At 37.0% G+C, this 21,092-nt stretch overlaps 1 protein-coding gene across 1 annotated transcript in view; it reads left to right on the top strand.

Moving 5' to 3' along the window:
* Positions 1 to 240: 240 nt before the first annotated feature.
* Positions 241 to 21,092, top strand: part of LOC309575415 (gamma-aminobutyric acid receptor subunit pi-like) — a gene marked incomplete at both ends in the record, with an annotated part of 38,733 nt that continues 17,881 nt past the window's right edge. Inside the window, 6 exons of the mRNA XM_082285830.1 lie at positions 241 to 255; positions 442 to 530; positions 5,790 to 5,893; positions 15,027 to 15,094; positions 16,351 to 16,568; positions 17,213 to 17,295. Coding sequence (XP_082141956.1) covers positions 241 to 255; positions 442 to 530; positions 5,790 to 5,893; positions 15,027 to 15,094; positions 16,351 to 16,568; positions 17,213 to 17,295 — 577 coding nt within the window. The remainder of the gene's footprint in view (positions 256 to 441; positions 531 to 5,789; positions 5,894 to 15,026; positions 15,095 to 16,350; positions 16,569 to 17,212; positions 17,296 to 21,092) is intronic.

The following is a 21,092-nucleotide window of genomic DNA, read 5'->3' as shown; positions in this document are numbered from 1 at the left end:
ACTTGTGTACCAGAGAGGTTGTGTTTAAACAGCTCTGTGTTCTAAGATGGGGTCATGTGTTGTTCCTTAAGAAGAGATGCTGATATGCCAGAGATGCACTTACTCACAAGCATGAATAGCAAAGACAAAACTCAGTGTTTGCAATTCTCCTGCACAAGAATACATTATTTTTTCACAGCAATTACTTTTCCTAGTATTTAAAGGACAGTGACAAAAATGAAAGAGCTGTAGTACACTGGAATGCAGCTTCTGCTGGTAAGTTAAATTAATCCTGGTGCCATCTCTTTTCTCAAGTTTTGAGATTTTCTAATCAATGTAGATATTTCCTAATACATTTATAGTAGAAGTTATTCAAGACACAACATCTTTAGTGTTGGAAATTCATGTGTTTAAAATGCATATGTGCTGTAAAACATTACCTCTGCACTTTTTGTTTTTTAGGAGCTACAAGAACTTCTGAAAGAGCTTGTGAAAATGTGCAGTCTTAAGTGCTGCAGTCTCAGAGCCCTTTTCCTATTGCTGCTCTATAGGTAAGAAGTATTTGCTAAAAATATAATTTCTTCAATATATTATTATATCAGTTGGTTTATAATAAACTTACTTATAGTTAGAAACTTATCTGACCTGGTAACAAAGTAAAATACTCTTGACATTTGAATCTTGCCTCTTACAAAAATGAAAGAACCTGGGTATTAATAACAGAAATGGAAGACTGAGCTTCATGAATCTCAGCTGCCTTGATTAACAGATTTTTTTAGTTGGAAAGATTGATGAGGAAGAAAAAGAATGGAATTTATGAAACACGTGAACCCTCAAATGAAGGATTACTGGGTACAGAGTGAGTACTGTATCAGATGCTTAAAAAATTCAGGCAGGCACGCAGTCCTTGCCTGGAGCACAGTGCCTTGCCCAAGGACAGAAGCACACAGTCCACCTAGATTTACTACAATCTTGAGATAGTAAAATCATTGTTGTACACTGAAAGGAGAGTATCTTAAGAAGAATTACCTATTTGAAACACTGTTTCCTTATTCTCCATTACGAAATCATGAAGTCTTTAGGAAATCTGAGTTGGTTAAACTGGAAAGTGAAAATTATCCCCTCTGGCTACAAGTAACCCTTCTAACAGTGCAGCTGCCATGACAAAAAACATAGAAATGGAGTACTTAAAATATATTCCTTCTATAAAAACGGGGAAAAATATTCTTTAAGTAATTCTAATAAGAAAATGTAAGCATGGACAGGTTAAGCATCGTCACCACTACCTTCAACTGAAGTATTTAAAATCTGTGAGCAAATTCTCTATCTAGAATTGCCTAACCTGCTTCATCTCACAGTAAATTCCTCACAATAAGATTTTGTCTGAGCTTTAATTCAAGTGGGTGTGCAAACACACATTTAGATAAAGCCTTCTCTTAGTAGTGGGGACAGGTGGAACAGTCCCCTGAAAGTGAGTTTAAAGCATCCACCTCCCCCACCTTCTCCAGTCCTATAAAGAGATCTTTGTCCAAAAAAAACATTTGCTCTAATTCCACCTTCCTTCCTCATCAGCTGTGACTTGCCACACTGCAATAAGTGGATGACTCATGGCTTAGCAATAATAAAACACTGCTAAGAGACCAACAATTTCAGAAGCACTTAAGCAACAAGGAGGCAAAATTCCCCCAGGAGCTCAGCCTGTGGTACACAGTTCATTATTATCAGGCAGACTTTGTGACTCCTCTTAGAGCTTCATCTGGCTGCGAGTGTCCAGAAGCACAGGCAGTTCATTCCTGAGTAGCATCCATGGGGGTTATGTGCACACAGAGCTCCTGTACAAGTGCTTGGATACAAGTGCACATTGAACTGATGTGGTCCTGTTTCACCCAAATCCAGAGACAGGCTGAGAAGCAGCTCTGGCCCTTGGTTCTCACAGATAAGATGATGCTTGGGTACAAAAATTCATTTTTCCAGTGCACAAATCAGGAGGGGTTTGTGAAAACTGTTTAAAACAACAACTATCCTGCTTGGCACTGAAACAGGGAAATATTTCTAAGCAAAACCCAAGGGCTGAGGTGCACCCAAAGCAAGGGCCATGATTTCTTGCCAAGTGGTCCCTTAGACATTCACTTGGATAAGCCCTGCCCAGCATGTGAAGGGAGTTTCTTCTACTGAATAATTTACAATCAATAATGTTGTGAGGTTGTTTTTTTTCTTTTCTATCTCTCCCTGCCTGATGACAGTTCTTCACTTTACTTAACACTAAATTTCATTACAATCACATATCTGGGGAGTTGCCTGGATGATTCCCTTCCCAGAAGTTTGTTGGTTTTATTTTTTTAAATAGTAATGACAAAATTGAGGCAAATTTATCATTACCAGGAATCAGCTTAAGTAAATGTGTGCTATTTGGTCTGCAGAAGGGTTCCCACTTGTTTCAGATAGGGTGTTTTTAACATAAAGAATGCTAGCCTGGGTTTAAGGCATTAGAGACAGAAAATTCTGTGGAATGTGTTTGTTTTGGTTTTTTTGCTGAGCTTAAGAGCACTTAGAGCACTCCCCAGTTTGTTCTTGTATCTGGTAACATAATGCTACAGTTTCAACCTCGCCATTTAACAAAAAAATGGTGACAGTACTGTGTTTCAGAGCAGAGAATTAATCAGTGATGTAGTAGGTTTTGCTACAGTTTATCTGCAAAGACCATATAAAACCCTGTATCATTGAGCACAAGTATGAAACCAGAAATAACACCTTTATTTGCATCTGTAAGCCCGCCGCCCGCCAGTGAATTGCCTGAAAAAACCCTTTTTTTATTCTTGTTTTCCTGAGGGGAGTGTTTCAAGAGCTTGTTCAGACTGCATCTGGCATTTTGTTTATCTTCTCGCAGTTCTAAGGTGTTCCTGTCTCTTTCATGATACATAACTTATGACAAAAAATAGCCAGAAAAAATATTCTCCTATATGTGTATAGACTGTACTATTGCTTAAATCAGTGATATATGCTACTGTTTAGGGCAAATGTTCCTTTTTTCCCCCCCAGTTACCCCATTCTGTTTAGACAATAACTTGAAAGTACCTTAAATAACAAGCGGTTGTTGTACCTTTCAAGTTTAGCCAAGCCCACAAAAGTTCTCCATTTTTGAGCCACAAGAATGACTTAGGAAAAGAAATAATTATAATTCAGCTTTTATAAAAGCAACCAGAGGGCATTGAACCTGATGAGTTAAAGCATTTATTATATGTTGACAGCCCAGATCAGATAGATATTCTCAGCTGAAAAATAATTATATACTCACAGTCTTGTTCTGTAAAAGCCAATTCACTCCTCAGTTGGAACACCTGTTGCAAGGCAATTCCATGCTTAGATGCATGCCAAGGTATTTTGCACACATCAGGAAATGTGTATTAACATACAGCTTCCTTTAACTGTAAAACATATATTTAACACAAATATAGGTTAAAAGAGATGTTTTGATGCATTGATGAGAAGATGCAGATGCATAAGTGGAATGAGTCTCAGCTTTTACTTTATCCTTTGCACATGTGTGCAGCTGTGAGCTCATGGTGGCTGAGCTGTGAGTGGAGCATGTGAATCAAAGAGCACTTTAAAGGAAACAGGGCATCATCCCTTAAAACACAGAAACCCCAAACCACTCAAGGCACAGAAGCTCTGTAGGTTCCTTATCTTTCAACATTGACAAGCTGCCTCTGAGGATCCCCCAAAGTTAGCAGGGTGGTAACACCATTCACTCATGTTTAGGAGGCCTCAGGTTCCTCTCACTTATTGCCTTGCTATGATAGGCCTTCTCCGAGGTTTTGTGGCCAAACAGCACACAGGGGATCATGCCTCATTAATTCACAGCCTCAATTACAGCACAACAGCTTTCCCAGGCTTACTTAACCATAAAACTCAAAAGACCAGTGATAAGAGGCTACACATCATGTGTTAATAAGGAAAATTATGAATTACCACAGGTCATTTAAGGGAAGGACTTCCATAAAACTTTTAAAGATACGTTTTAGAAAATAGGAGTTAATGATAATGAACCAGACCACTCTGCAATTGCATACTGATCAGCAGAACAATGTTATACCCTTGCAGTAGAAAAGAAACAAGTTTTCCTTTAACATTTAACAACATGTAAAACTTATTCAAGAACAATCCGGTAAAGCTGTGAAATTAAACTCATGCAGCTCACTGAACGCTTAGCTAAAATTTATATGTAATTAACAAAAGGAGAGATATCTATTCCAGGTCCAGTATTTAAGAAATTAATTACATTCAAATGCATTTCCAATTTTAAAACTTTAATGCAACATAAAACTGGCCTTCTTATTTATATTCACATCTCAACTCAACATGACTGTGTTTCTTTAGGAAAAAACTTACAGGATAAACTGTCTTTATTTCAATGCTGGCATTACTCAAGGGTATGCTTAAGTAACAACATCATTCTCTGGCAATATAGAAATAAAAACCAGGAAAAAATAAAGGAAAAAAACGGTTATTCAAATAGCTGAGATATTTGTGCTACAAGGCAGCTAATGAAAAACAGCTACTTCTGTGACAATAGGGTCTGGTGAATAAAAAAATTAACAGCAATAGCAGCTTTTGAAGCCAGTGGACACCACATCTAAAACCACAGTGTGATTTGGCCACGTGTATTCAGTGAGATCATGTTAGCATTTGAGCTTTGCCAGTTTAAGATACTGGATTATTCCAAGTGGATGGAAGTGTCAGTGTCCTGACAAAATGACTCAAGCTTTCTCAGAAACAGCAAAATTAAAATCAAAATATCAAGCTTTGGAAAGCTACAAGAGACCCAGAAATATAATGCAGAAAAGCAGAGTTTTCAGGACCAGCTCTAGAAAAAACAGAGACTAAGAAATTTGGTGAGGATTTAGCACTATAAGGAAAGACCACAAAACACTGGTAACCCTTTACCTAATGGTTTATTCTTAGGGCCTTCTGCTAGAAGCAAATCACCTCAGCTACATCTCTTGCACCTACTGTAGGAGAGCTAGTCACTCTTAGGGACCAGTCATGCCCAGAGCAAGGGGCAAAAGCCACAAACCCTTCTCCTGGTGATTTATGGGTGCCTGCTCTCCATCAGCAGAGACAGTGCCTCTGCCTGCAGCCAGCTGGGCTCCACTGAGTCAATCAGTTATGTACTTCTCACCTTCATAATTCATACCCCCCCTTTCTCAAATCATTGGGAACAAGTGGTTGGTACCATCTGTGCTTTAATTTCTGAAGAGCACACCCTGCTCACCTTCTTGGGGTGCTCACCTTCAAGGTTAGGCAGAGATGGGTTGTAATTATTTATATATGACTTCTATGGATTGTACTTGTAGTTGTTTCTGAGCAAAGGAACTACTCGAATTCTCATTTTGCTTCACTGATTTTGCCCAACTGGATTATTTCTGTAACCTGTTTAAACACAACCTGTGTTGTGAAAGCAGGATTTTAAGAGTGTTTTTATGCACTAGTCTCTGAGGTTGGTTTCTGTTTCTGAGACCTAAATATAATGTATTTCATTATGTGAAGGGAAGCTTAATTTTAAATGCTGAAAGAAACAATAAGCATGCCTTCCACATTCCTAGATTATAACCATAATGCCCAGTTTACAGATAAAGTATTAAAGAAGATTGTTTGTCAGATGGAGTGTTAAGAAATAATGGACTTTGAGGTATAAAAGTGATTTCTTTTCCAATGAGAGGCTAACACAGATTATGAAATCTGATATTTTATGGAATATTGTTCTTTTGACTATGTCCTTTTAAAACATCCTCCTTTTCAATTCTTTCTAGGTCAATGCAAATTCCTGAAACCGAAGGAAAAAGTGAAATTCTACCTCCAACAATACAAAAAATAATAAAAGGGTACAACAAGTATCTACGTCCATTTTTTGATAGTAAGTAGAAAAGCTCTTTCAATAAGACTGAGTCATAACAAAATGTGGTGTCTAAAATTCAGTAGTGAGAGCAAAAGTTCTTTTTCTGTACTTTTTTCCTCTGATTTCTGACAGCCACCAATCTCATGATACATGTTCTGCAATACAATAAGATAGAGTTTTACAGCTTTTGTGCCCTAAGGTGAAACTTGTATATTCCAGGTATTCTCAAGCTAAACTTCTGGATTCTGTTAGAAAACTTGACTACCATTGTACGTGTGCCCTCATGAAATAAGCTGTAACATCTTGCCTATTTAAAAGCATAATTTCCTCTAATTTCCTAAATAATAACTATAAAAAGCTTTGATTAAAGATTTGAAAGCTTTATATATCAAGCTGTTCGTAACAGCACAGGCAAATCATGTTACTATGCAAAGTCTTATGTGCATCAGCATGTAAGATTGCAAAATAATTATTTAATAAATGATTCTTGCCTTAGGTCTTAAAGGTCACTGAACAGATTTACTGAAAAATTATGGGGGGAAAATGAATTGAAAAGGGAAAACGAATCAAAAATGTCAGTTCCCTGCATCAGAAGGCAATGGTCACCAGAATGGAAGGCCCACACAGTCTACTGCATCAAGGCTGATTTTACTGCCCTGCAGTGCAGTCAGGCACCAGAAATCTCAGTGAAAAACATCTCCCTTGTCTGAGTCAGGCTAGTGCATGTATCAGAAATACTGAGGAGATACAAATGAAGATCTCTTCCTGGAGAAACTGCAGAACACTGAAGAAGAAAATATTCTGAATGTTGAAAAGAAGCTCAGCACTCTGTGTCTGCCAGAAAATAAACTCGAGGAATGAATGCTAGGCAATAGTTCTTAAGCTAGATGTTCAGAAATGTTAGAGGTATGAATGTCAAATGAAATATTTTACATCTCTTTATATCCTGCTTAAAAAATGATTGACTAATGAGTTTCTAAGACCATACTGTTACCTCTTGCCATTCAAATACCTGGTTCAATATGGATGCTCCACATCATGTGCTGTTTCCGAATTCATTTATAACAATTTTAAGATATACCTATATTTTAGGGTAAACAAAAAGGGGAAAACTATTTCATCTGTTAGTTTTTATTGTAGTTATCTTAGCTGATGATACAACTGCTATAAAATATTTAATGCTCTAAGGACATTTTCAACAAAATATAAGTAACTTTAATAAATAAACTAGCCCTTTCTCATTGGAGATGATGCATTATATAAAATAACTATGTGTTCAGTAGTCATTAATATATTTTATTCATTACCTCATGTTAGTACTAGAGATATGTTGGCACTGCCATGATGAATGTGCTTTGGTAGACAACAGAGTTTCATTTCAAAATCCTAAGAGAGCAATTAAGACCAATAGTAAAGCACATTTCACTTACAAAGCTCCCTTTTCTCCATCTTTTTTCCCCAGCTGTATCACAGCAATGCTATAGGTATTTTTTTGCCTGGATGTTTTTTTCAGAGGGATGCTAAGGCCTTTCTGTGTTTGCCTAGAAGTCCCAGAGGAGCTCAGGCACAGATCAAGTCTGTGTCACACACAAAGCCAGTCTTGCACCTCCAGACAGTGCCAGCATTGCTGCATATGCTCACTACAGCTCAGGCATGCAAACACTGCCTCAGTAATCTTTGATGGATCTTTATTAGCCCTAGTGCTGAAGGAATGAGATGGCACTCTGAAAAAAGTACATTTTATTGATGCCACTTCTAAATGCAGGGTTGGTGGTTTTGTGAGAAATTACTTTGTAGTAGTAATTCAGGTTAGGATAATTCAGGCAATGCTCCTCCTGATTTTTGAACCTGTAGCTTTTTGTGAGATCATTTGGGATCACTTTCCCTGTTATAGAGGAATGTGTGCTTGGGCTGGAGAGTGGTATCAGCCTAGTCCTGACCCTTCTCCGTTACTGATGGGCTACACTTTGCATGAGATTCAGGCCCAAGAGAAGCTGTTGCTCTTCTCAGAAGCACCTAAATCCTCAGCTTAACAAACCTGTGGAATATATTTATCTGTGTGACCACAGCTATGCTAGCTTGATTCCACGTAGTATTTTCCTGATTTATATGGTGTTTTTTTGCCTGCAGCTGGTGTACCTTGTGTCTGTTCTTGGTTAGAAAGATTTTGATACAACTGGCTTTACTCAGAATAACATCAGTGGCTGCAGCACAGCTGTTAAAGAAGCCAGAGTAGCAATTTAGTCATTGATACCTCTTCTGTGACTTCCCCCTGCACCATTCCCCCCAAATTCTGTTTCTTTGGGATGATATTTGCATGTTAATAGTGAGAGACAGACCACTTAGTTAAGGTCAAACAGCTGATTAGGCTCGAGTAGGCTGATGAACCAATGCATGTTAAAAACATAAACTGAGTATTCTGGTAGACATCATCAGCTACTGTAAAAGCCTGCACAGTCCTGATTGTGCAACCTATCAGTGCTGATGTACTCTGAGAAGGAAGCTTGTATTTCTAGAAACATGAACAGAAGAGGATGGATATGCACCTGATGATTTATGCTTGCTGTCTTGAATGAAAGGATTTGCATAAATGGGAACCTGGTATGTGTATGTTGATATCCAGAAATATCCTCCTAAAATGTGCCAAAGCCAGCCTTTTCAAGGTACTTGGCTTCCTTTTCTTTAGTTTTGGCCAATATTCCTTTGCTTTCAAAAAGATGTCTATTTCTGTTTATTGTGCAGTTAGATACACACATAAATATGCACAAAGTAATTTGTCATAAAATTAGATGGTATTATTTGTTGGCATCTACAGTGCTTTAAGCTTAATGTTAGTGAGTCATAATGGAACCCTGAAATGTGATTTTTATCAAGTGTGAGAGGGCCAGAGGTGAGCTTAAATTTTAGAATAATCTCATTTAAAATAATTTCCAAGTTACTTGTCCTTGAAAATTTTCTTCAGGCAGGAAATGGGGGTTTTTGAAGTGGTGATTGCTCCCAAAATACAATCATGCTCTTGCAAAATCAGTGAAAATGAACTCCTTAATATTTAGCAAAATGGGGTTTTATCCTGAAAGAAAGCATTAGGTATAAACAAACATTCATAAAATGACAGTTCCTTTCTCCTAAAGCCAGAAAAAACAGAAATATTTACTAGTCAAGTAAAATTTATGGCAGCTCATAAATTTTTAGTTTAATAAGCACTCCATTTGCTTATTAATTTGTGTTTGGTCCTCGTGGTAGGACTGGCAGATGACTGGAAATGTCCCAACCACATACCCCAACCTGGGTAGTGTCATTAACAAGGGGACTGTGAAGATCTTTTTCATTTGGGTCCAATGGCTGCATAACAACATAAAACCTGTCTTCTCCTCTCCTTGCATGGACTGAATCGACTGCTTTTCTAGATTTTCATTCTGAATTTATCTCACCTTACTTTAGCCATCTCCTCCCACACAGATAACCCCTCCAGACCCTTGCTGTGCAAATGCTGCCATTCATGCATAACACAAATTGTCATTCCCATCTCTAAGCACCTAAATCGGGAGCCCAAAGTCGGAGTAGTTGAAGCCAGTGTTAGTATGTCAGAGGCTTGCCCACAAGTTTGGCTGAGTGTTTCATGTTTGTCTGTGGAGGGTGGCACATACCAGTTGCCAAGTTGTGAGGGTACTTTACACACTGTTTAGCAGAGAGGAGTCTCAGCTGGACTGGTTATTTAGCTCTGACCTCATCTGAATGCTGCTATTAAGAATGTTCTCCTTCCTTATCTATAGCACTTTAATGTCCCTCTTTGAGCTGGTTCATCAAGCAAGTCTACATAAAATGAACAGATAGCTGCAATAAAGCTGCAATAAAAAAAGCCCCCTAATCTAGAATGATTTTAGCCATTCTTTGGACTGGAATATGAAATACTCCTATACTAATGTTAGTAGATATTAGTCCTCAATGCAATAATATCTATCCTACCCTTACAGATATATATGAAATTCTTCTACAGAAAAGCTGGCATAAGGGATTTAAAAATCAACACTTATTTCCCTTAAATGTGCTACATTACCCTGACACTTTATCTCAGCCATACAAGTAGATTTCCACCTTGGGTTTTCTGCTGGAACCATGTAGATCAATTTTATAGCTTTAGGTGCTGTGCCAAACTCTCTGAATTAATGAGCAGTTCCTGCAGACTTCAGTGAGCCTTGGACCAGGTTCATAGAGTTGTTAAGGGATGCATAAGATCTTGTAAATAATTTTATACAAATAGATTTTGTTCTGTGATTGAATGTGATAATTTAAGTGTTCTAATTAAAAAGAGACTAGGAAAAGGTCACAGCTAAGTACATTTGAATATGGAAGCTGCTTTCAAGTGGTACAGAAAAGTGTCATGTTTAAATCAGTTATTCTAAATCACATTTAAAAGATTATTTTCCTTAGCTTCATAATGAGTAATACATTTCATAGTCCTAAGTTTTAAATTAAAGCAAATCGATTTTTTGAGTCCAAACTTCTGTCTAAGACTAGTCGCCATGGTTTTTTTCCTCAAATGTTGTTTATATTAAGTTCTATATATTTAATTAGAAGAAGGCATTTTAGTCTTCAGAAGTGTACAAAAGAAACAAGGAGATATCAGAATGTTAGCTGTGTCTAACACCCTTTGGTTTAGTGAGGCAAACTCACAGGGTACATGTGAAAGCAATGCCAAATAACCATCATCTAAAGACTATTTTAAGTCCCAACAAGCCAACATCGAATCCTTTACAGAAAAAGCAAAAAGCCCAGAATAGGTAAACTTCAGCATACACATGGTAATGGAGATTTTCCCTTCTTTCCCAGGGAACTAAGAGACACTATGAGAATCCTATTGCCACGAAGCCCAGCTTCCTCCATGCAGGAGAGTTTGGGTTTTGGTTTGGGGTTCTCCCCTGCCTCTCCTACCCCTCCAAAGGCTTATCTCTAGAGACTCTAAATTATGAACAGTGATTATGTTCAGATAATAAGAAGATCAATTTATTTGAAATTTCCTGTTGTCTCCAGTCCCATAAACTGGGACCATGCTTTGCTTTGCCAAACCACATGAACAACTAACTGCTACACACATTTTCTGACACTGGACAAGTCACCTCTCTGAGTTCTTTTTGAGGAGCTGAGTAAACAATGCTTGATTTTTATGTTACAAGATTCGATATTAAGATTCCAGATTTTGTTGTCTTTTGGAATATTTCTCTTTCTGCCAACCCAACTGTGTCTGCTGTTTGCACATTTTTTTAAATGTGGAAAATAAATCTTGTCACAGTCATCTCATAACAGTCTTGCCAGTACAGAATAGATTGCAAGATACCTTAATTCTGTGCATTACTCCCCATTGAAATAGTGCTGCTGCCAAAGCATAAGATGGAGAGAGCATGTTAAAATGATTATCTGTGACAGCCTCTAAATCCTTCTCAAAGGCACTGCTTGCCAAGATAGTTTCCTATCCTGTATGTGCTGCCTGTCTTATTTGTCCCCACATTAATTGCTTGCATTTGGCTGTATGGAAATATGGGGGTTTTGACAAATAATTTAACAAGCTGTTATTAATATGGTCCCCACCAATTTTTGTCTTGTCCACAAACTGCACCAGCAAAGCAACATCACTGTCTAAAAATTATTGATGTGGACAGATAGGATTGAAACTGATTCATGCTAGAAATGGGTCTGTCTTCTGATGCCTTCAAATCAAGAATTACAGTTGAGATCTGTCAGAAGGCCTGTCTTAACCTGTCCACTTTCTTCGTGTAACTATTTGTCAAGAAAGATGTCTTGTGGAGGGAAGTTAAATGCACTGAAAAAATGTAAGCATAATGTATCATTATGTAAGAGTTCTGTAATACTCCAAAGCAAAGCTGGAAATCAGGGAGACAAAGTGAGGTTTTTAGGAAGCTATAATGAGCTATTCTAGTGATAATTTTGCTTTTAATTCTCTGTTTACTTGCAGTGTTTTATCCAGTATTGCTGAAAAGATGGGACATTCTTCCAAAAAGCCATTCCTTTTCAGGCCTTTCTGAATGCCAGAGTTATTTTGAGTTTTCTTAAACTAAATGGAAAAGGGCTCATTCTATCAGCTCAACACTGGAAGTTATTGATAGTGCTGATCCATTGCAGTAGGAGGTACACACATGACACTGTGGTGGTTTATTCTGCTGCTACAGACTGGGATCATTGCAGTGATCCAAACTTAATTTTTAGGTATGCTATCTGCCACTCTTCTGGCTGCTTTCTCATTTGGGATCACCATGAATATCTATAAAGGGTGTAGAGGAACAGTCTCTGTACAAAAATCTCAGTAAAATTAGAACGAGTGTTGCTTAGGCTGCCCAGCCACTTCTGTAACAAGGCACTCCCTTTGGCGATGCTCTGCCATGCTTTGAAGATTCCCTTCACTAATGCAGGACAGACGGACTCCAGTTTTCTTCTGAAGATCGGTAAATTTCTTCTGAAGTTGTCATTATATGTACAACTTCTGCCAAACATATGGAAATGTAGGAACTGACTGCTTCATCTGGTTTGCTGCCCAGTTTTTGACACTGTCAACAGGAGACCTTTCAGAGGAAGTTCAGAGGAAGCCCTGGTGAATAATTATGAGCAGACTCATTCTGTTATTAATACTTTACAATTTATGGTGCCTTACTAAATAAACATTTATCCTCACATGCAAAAAAGAAATCAGCATTTAACCATTAATTTTGTTCTGGTTTAATTAACTGTTGGAGCAAAGCTGTTCTCGGCATCTTGTATTGTGTTAATAAAGATCCTTTCCCTAACTGCTGTTTTCCTGCACACCTCCTGCCACACAGCACGTTGCTGTATCTGGAGTGATGTAATTTTCTACTGCATTTTGCTGGGCTGGACAGGCTGGGTGCACTTGGGCAGTGAGAGCTGTTGGCTGGGGCGAGTGGAGCAGGATGGCTTTGCCATGACTATGCTGCCAGTCCCGGGCACTTGAAACCCAAGGCAGGTCAGTGTTCAATCAGTTTGAGCTTGAAGCACATCTTAACCTGACCTAGGTGTCTTGTGGTGCTTGGGAGTCACCCAACACCAAAATGCTGTTGTGTTACTCAGTAATAGAAAAAGGGATCTACAATGTCCTGTTTGTCTGATTCCAGAGAAATTAACTCCTCCTCCAGTAATCTTTCTGGAAAGTCAGCTTTTCCCCTCATATGAGTAACAACCTAGCACTGATAAAAATGAATTGCTGCTCATGAACATTTTCCCCAACCTGCATCACCTTATTAGGCAAGGATCAGGTGCTGTTTCTACTAATAAATCTTGATATAATAGGAAGAGTCTGATTGTTCCCAGCCATGATTCCTGCTTAATCCTCTGAACACTGCATTGTCCTCTCCTTAGGATGGTTCATCAATAAACACGTGCCTTGCTGGATGAGGTTCTCCCCAAATTATCATGTGATAGTTGGCAATAATATGCTCTGTTACAGTCATACACGGGAATCTCTAGGAAGACATAAAAAAAAAATAAATCAGAAAATGGATTATAAATCACATTATTTAAAATTCAATGATTTTGAGGGTATGACATATCTTTTGAGTCTGGCAATATTGTACCTGCAATAGTACAATGGTAAGTGTAAGTATTAATTGTTGTACCCCAGGTAGCTGGGATGAGTTTCCTAAGGGTTGAGCTTTTCCTGGAGGGAGAAAAAGTAAATTTATTCTTGGAGCATCAAAACATGAAAAGACTGGAAAGAAGCAGAAGAAAAACCTGTAAATGATCTGAGAGCGTTTCAGTTAATTTTGTTCCAAAGTTAACTGCCAAAGTCTTCTTTCAGTATGTGAACACTTGCTTTTAAACCCAACATATAATTTAATAGTATATAATAAACACACATTTTGCCACCAGGGCATGCTGCAAACCTGCAGTCCTGCTTTAAGTTGGAGCTTCATATTTAAACTTTCAACCAGGTCCAGAACAAAGGACTTACAGATTTTTTCAGGGGTGACAGATGTTTAATGACTTTAACACATGTACTAGAAATAGAAAATATTTTGGAAAAAATAAAAATACTAATAAACCTTTATGTCTTAGCATGACACATTTTTTCTTTAGTGTTACTTGATGCGGGTAGAGCTGGTCTCCATGTTCTTCTGGATGCCATTTGGGGCCATATGGGAGATTTGTACAAAATGTATTGCAAGGAGCCAAGAGGGGCTTTCAGCTGTGTACCTGTGAGATAGGGGCACTGCCAGCTACAGAGATCTTACCTAAAGTATTTCTGCATTTCTCAGTACTGTGTTCTCTTCTTCTCAATTGCTTGGAAAGATGCCTGATTTAATATTAATTACCTTGTACCATCACTCTGTTAATTATTCTGCACAAATTCAACCAGGAATAATGTCATGTTTCCATCAAAGCTCTGCACAAATTCTGCATTTTAAAATGCACAGCTGGTGATCTTCCTTCCAACAGTGTGAAACACACATTCACAAGGAGTTGGGAATCTGAGCATACTGACATTACAATAACAACTACTTAGGTAAGGTGTTTAACCACACTGAATAAGCCTTTAGCTTATGACAAGTTTTCCTTTATAAATGCAAGTATTTAAATCACAAGTTTCCTGCTAGAGGTCAAAAGCAATACATTAAATTGCAATGATACAATATCTACCATAAATTCTTAAATGGGCAGTAAATACAGTCACTCAGCTATGCCACCTGGGTATTAACCATGTGACATTGCCAGGTAAAACTTCCTACTTCACCAACATCTGATGGACCAGATGTTGCAGCTGGAAGAACTCTTTCCACTGCTCTGCACCTCAGAGCAGAAGAGTGTGAGGTACCATGGGGATTGTGCCTTCCACACCTTATTGCGTAACATTTTCCAACGCACTTTTTTTCTGGAGAAAAGAAATCTTATAAACCAGGAAGTGTTTAAGAAATAAAGCCTGTTTCTTAAAACCAGAAAAATTTTAGCTGAGAAGTATGACATTTTGGTTAGGAATGTTAAAATTTTTGCATAATCTATGTTTGAGGAATATTTAAGGTAGCTTCTAAACATTTAGAAAAAAAATTGAAAGATTTTTTAGCCAGTTCTCCTGAACAGTGAGTATTAAAGAATTATGAGCTACGTTCTGACTTTCTCTTTTCTTTTGCAGATGGTCCTGTGTCAGTTGGAATGAGTATGGATATTGCAAGCATTGATACAATATCAGAAATAAATATGGTATCATAGTTTTTGCAGTCTTTTTTTATCCTGCTTGTTGATAAGCTGATGTCTTGTGCTTACAGCTGCTGGCAATATGAGTTTGGGCCTGTCTCCTTGTGAAGTCAATATGGGTTAGGAGATGGATTTTCTTTTTCACTACACACAGTGTTTATAGCACTGTAATAAGCATAGAAATGCAGCTGCAAATCCCACCGCTCACAGATACTAACAGAAATTTGCTACTGAGTATTAATCTTAATGAGAAGCATGTGGATCAGTATTTATTTTTCAGCTGAAATATCTAAATCTTTATACATTTCAGAAAAATAAAGATATATTCATGTGCCTTTGAAGCCACTCTCTTTCCCTGTGATTAGACACAGCTGAACTCAGACTGTTTTTCTCTTCTATTGTTGCTGTCACGCAGTGATTTATTCCAGCTGTCTTTAATTTAATTTGTATCATTTGTTTTTGAACAAACTATGAAATGGAATGTACTCTTCTACTTAAAGACCCTCCATTGGTACATAGAAATAAAAAGAAAAAAATCACTAATCAGATACTCAATATGAGTGTATTAGTAATTAGTAATTATTGGTTACTATTTAGAAAGGGAAAATAAGGTCAGAACTTCATATGAATTTATAATACTGATAAAAACACACTATGTAATCAAAAGTTGTTTTAAAAGTGTTAAGAAATAGTGTCATCTTAATGTAGGACTGCAAGGCATATCTAAATTGAAGGGGAATTGGACTGAGTGCTATGTTCAAGGTCTCGATAAATTTGGTACCACTGTTTCCTTTGTGATGCTAAAAGGAGAAACTGCGCTAAAAGATTCCTTCTCTGTTTCCCTAACTTCTTTTGTCTATCTGAATTTATTCAACTTTTTCCCATGTGTTCTTAAAAAATTCTTTGTTTATTAGCTTATGTGAACAAAATGATGTTTGGAACCACTTACATAAATCATTCTAAAACTTAAAGGTTTACAGAGCCAGATTATCTGCTTACAAATCTCTGATGACTTCAGCTGATTTATAGCCCCAGACTTAGGCCATCAGCTTTTACTGTAAATGACCATAAGAACAAAATCTCCCAACCTCACATCGAGCGCTAGAAAATTTGGCAGTACAAGATTCAGTACAGCTGCTCCTGGAGTGCCAGGGACATGGAGAATCACGGTTTGTGCCCAGCAGCTGTTTCCATATACTTCTGTAAAAGAGAATACAACACATCCTCTCTTTGCATGATAATGTTGGTTTTTTCTCTTTCAGGACTATACAGCTACCATATTTCTAAGGCAGCGATGGACTGATGAGAGACTTTGTTTTGATGGTAATAAGAGTTTGAGCTTAGATGGTCGACTTGTGGAAATGCTTTGGGTACCAGATACCTTCATAGTTGATTCAAAAAGGTCTTTTCTTCATGATGTCACTGTTGAGAATCGTCTTATAAGGATATACCCTAATGGCACAGTTTTGTACGCTATAAGGTATGTAAATACCACATATCAGCATTTATGATTGCATCCAGTTACATTTTAAACTTTACAGGTTCTGCTTAAGAAAATGGTGCTGATTGTAAAAGTAGAATATGCATGGTCTCGTAGTTTTATGAATGTGTAATATTATTGACCAATATGAATAAATTCTTAAATTTAATGATAGATCTTCTTCCCTAAATAGACCCTTTTGCTTTCATGTAGACCAAACACGGGAACTGCATGTTGCCATTCCAGTTTGCAACGAAGATATCACAGGGGAAAGCAAGCTGTGATGATTGACTTGCATGATTTATTGTGGATTACCCTTTGTAAAATGTTTTGATAAATATAACAAAATCTTAAAATATATTGCAAATAACAAAGGAAAATGTGCACTGTAAATGAGAAGGGAGCAAAGGGTGGCCTTTTTAGACTGTCACTTAACTCAGTTGTTCTGGAGTGGCTTCTGTTTGGGATACTATTACTCTTGTACATTAGATACCAGTAAATAATAGATTCCCCCCTCCCCCCCTCCCCCAATAGATATTAGGCTGAAAATATTATTTCAAGCAGGATGCATGGAATTTTTTTATTTTTACTGATGAACAATTTTGTCCCATTAATAATTAGCAAACTGATTTTTTTTTCCCAAGGATCACCACAACTGTTTCATGCAGCATGGATCTGACTAAATATCCAATGGATAAGCAGACATGTACTTTGCAACTGGAAAGCTGTAAGACACTTAATCCTTATCATTTTTATACAATTAGAAAAATAGGTGTGATCTTTTTCTGCTAGATATTACCAGACTGGCTGGAATTTTCACAGAAGGCAAGGGACATTATGTGACCAGTCCCTGTTGAATTACAGTTGGATCTGTGTGCAAAGATGTGTGCACACATGTGCACATGACATCACTGAAAATAGCGTGGCAGTACTGAAATGCTGCAGTGCTAATTAATGATTAAGCACAATCCCGGGAGATTCTCACAGGCTTGGGTTTGCAGTGCATCCTGCAGTTACTCTCTTGGTCTTCAGAGGGAGTTCTGTGAGCAGGCATTTTCTAGCACAGATGAGATTATTTTTTTTTCCCCTTTCAGACAGTATGTAATTTTTCCCCCTGAGATAAAATTCCTTTAGGAAAGAAAGAAATTAAAATAATGCTTATTTGTAAGGCATATACTTCATATTTAATAATTTACTGTTTTCATACTGAAAAAAATTATTGCATGGACGGTTCTGAGATGGATAGTAACAGATCTTGCTCTGACTTGTTTAATTGTCTCTGTGTCAGTGCCCCGGGAAAAAAAGTCATCAGTTGATGGACAAGAGTAAATAACCTTTTTCATTTTATCAAACAATATCCTCATATTTCCTTTGAAATAGGTTCTCTAATACTTTGTAGACATGATTACTTTGCAAACACCCAAACATGCATTTTTATAGTTAAATGTTTGCTATTATTCAGATGACAAGACTCTAGAAAAGGATTTTTGCATGGGATAACATAGAAAGATAATTGATTCTGTAAGACGAAAATAGATATTTAAAATATATGTCAATACCTGCTCAAAATATTTTGGAAGGCTTTTCAGTACTTGTAAAGTTTTTTTCTGTATCTTTTTAGAAGTGTGTGTGTGTGTGTGTGTGTTCTTTACCTCTTGTTGGTAATGACCAATTAGATTGCCACAAAATTTCATTTTAGACAGAAACACAAAGGAAATGAACCCAAAACCTTCTTCACACAGGCATCCCTCTAGAATAAGCAGTTTTATGAGATCCATTTAACAAACAGTTTAACAGTGATTTGAATTGGAATTGGGATTTATCTTTATTTTCCTTTGGAAGATCACATTGGTAAATCAATGCGTATGGATTTAAATCAACAGTACTGCCTAATGAGTCATTTAGTATTTTCTCTAGTTCCAGAATGAAATACATATCCCCTAGGAATTTACAATTTATTTGACAGGATTAAAAAAATTAAAAGGAGAATTCCCCATATAATTAAAACCAAGCATTTTTCAGATTGATTCCATCTGCTTTTTCAACAGCACACAAGTGTCTCCTGTCCAAGGGGAAAACACAGTCGTGTCACAACAAATGCTCCCATTACTTTGGTGTTTAGTTTGAGGAAAACAGATAGAAGCAACAAATACAAAAAGGAAAGAGTGTGCCCTGGGCTGTGGCCTTTTTTTGTCAGTGCACTGCAATCCTTTCTTTTGGGTAGGCTGGAAATGTTTTTTTTTTTCCCTGATGTGATAATCTGTGTTAATTTACAGATGAATAATGTCATCATCCTAGCATACTGCTTGCCAAGACCATCACCTGGGTTTAAAAATTGTGAATGCAGACATGCACACACATCTGCACAAATATTGATGTTTATAAATAAAATGTAAAATCTATAGCAAATATTTGAGCTGAAACAAAGTGTTAGGCTTTTATTAAGAGATTATTTATATAAAGACAAATATGTCATGATATTATGAAGTAATGGCTTTACACTGAAGAATCCCCAGTGACCTTTACAACATACTATTCTGCTATTGCTAGTTAGTAACTTTAATTATACTTTCTACATGGCAAAACGCATTTTGGCCAACATGCCTGTTGGTTTTTTGCCTGTTATTGCAACCCTTTAGAAGGTAATGCTGGCATATGTCAGGAAACAGAGAATTGCCACTCTGAGTCTCTGTTGATATGGGTGCTGTGACATTTGGGAAACTGGAGGGTTCCTGTCTTGGTTGGTGCTGCTTGAGAGGGGGTTCCTGCCCTCTGCCATGTGGCAGGGAACACCACCACACATCCTTGCTAGGCTGAAGGGCTTGTCCTCATTTTTCCCCCACACAGACCTCCAGATCAAATACATATTCACGTCTTGGGCCCATCTCTGGAATTTTATTTCCTTTTTGAACTTGTCCTTTACCATTTATTCAGTGAAGAGCCATGTGAAGGTACTTAACTTGTGCTTGACAATCAGTGAAAATTAAAATTAGCAACAGAAAGGTAAAGAAACTAATTTGTATTAGGCATTATGAATGTTTAATCCCAAATTTACTATTCCTGTAGTTAACCCTGTTGATATTAGCAGCTCATACTGTATCAACAATGTACAGGAATGAGACATTCTGGGCTTGAGGAATTAGTTAGGATAAAAACTCAGTGTCACATAAAGAGAATAGAGATTACTTGTAAAAGCTGAATAACATGGGCTTAAGGATTTTGTCTCTATAAACTTTTGAAATGTTTTATAATTAGTAAAATATTAATTCCCCGAATAAAGAACAACTTTGCACAGAGGGAGCACTGTGCTATTTAACTTTACTGACTATTGGGAAGGCTCTCTGAATAAAAATTCTTTTTAAGAGTTTTGGAATTATTATTCCCAAAGAATTTTCATAGGAAGTATCACCAAAACCTACTAATTGTTCAGCTAATGAGAATATTTTGGAACAAAAGCAACATAACCTCTGTTTCAAGATATGCTTGTTATCATTCATGTGGGCACCAAAAACTTCTCCTGTCTCATGCAACTTGGAAGGCTGAATATCTTATAAAAACAAAAAGGAATTTACTGTGGTACTTTCTAGTTCTTTGGACTTTTTAAATGTCTGCAGTTCATTTATACTGAAAGGAAGTAAAAGGAATCCATGTCTGGAGTCATGCATAAAAACTGGTTCTATGAGCCTCCTTGTTTTGACTAAGGACAATGCAATCGTTTGTTTATAGAGACTGTTACTTCTATTTTACATCTCACAAATCTGGGAAATTTCCCAGCATGTGGTTTTAGGGGATTGAAAACTTAGCTTGGATGCATATGCTTTTGGCTTAGTCTTTTGACACAAAATATTTTCGGCTTTAATTGCTATAAATGTGATAATGTGAGCAAAGACTCCAAGCCATGATACCTTTTTATATAACTGCCAGTGACAGTGAAAACAAAATATACATTTAAAGAATGAGCAGAGAAAGAATTTTCAGGTGAAATTATCATTTTAATAGGTAACCAGCCCAGTGTTTCCTTATAATAAAATTTCTGAAATCCTGTTTTTCCTACATGAGACGGCTGGAGAAATCAGTTCTGTTTTTATAATTGCAAGAAAAAGCCCCCAAAACTTAAAAATATTAAAAGGCAGTTTAAAAAAAAATTGAATACATCTCTTTTTTCTGCAATTCTAGAGCTTGCTTTGTTTTGCAGCGTATACCCTTGTGCAACGTATTGCATTATTGTCTCACTTGTAATTTACTTACAGTTGACTGAAGTCTAAAAATAATCATCTGCTCATGTTTCTGTTCCCTAAGCTGAGCTATTAACTTGCACAATATAAATCTGTCAAATACAAGAATGATTGATCTAAGTAAGCTAAAGAAAAAAGATGTTCAAATGCTCCCTGTTAACATGTAAATTACATTAACATAATCTTGAATTAATCATATACACTAGTCTGTAAAGTGGCTGCCTTTTATATAATGGGGAAAAGCTGCAGAGGTATTTTAGTTATGATTGTGCTGCACATTGACAAGTGT

The sequence above is a fragment of the Coloeus monedula genome, assembly GCF_965178545.1.
Source record: "Coloeus monedula genome assembly, chromosome: 8".
NCBI lineage: Eukaryota > Metazoa > Chordata > Aves > Passeriformes > Corvidae > Coloeus > Coloeus monedula.
The sequence above is the reverse complement of the archived record's forward strand: the minus strand, read 5'-3'. Positions and strand labels throughout refer to the sequence as shown.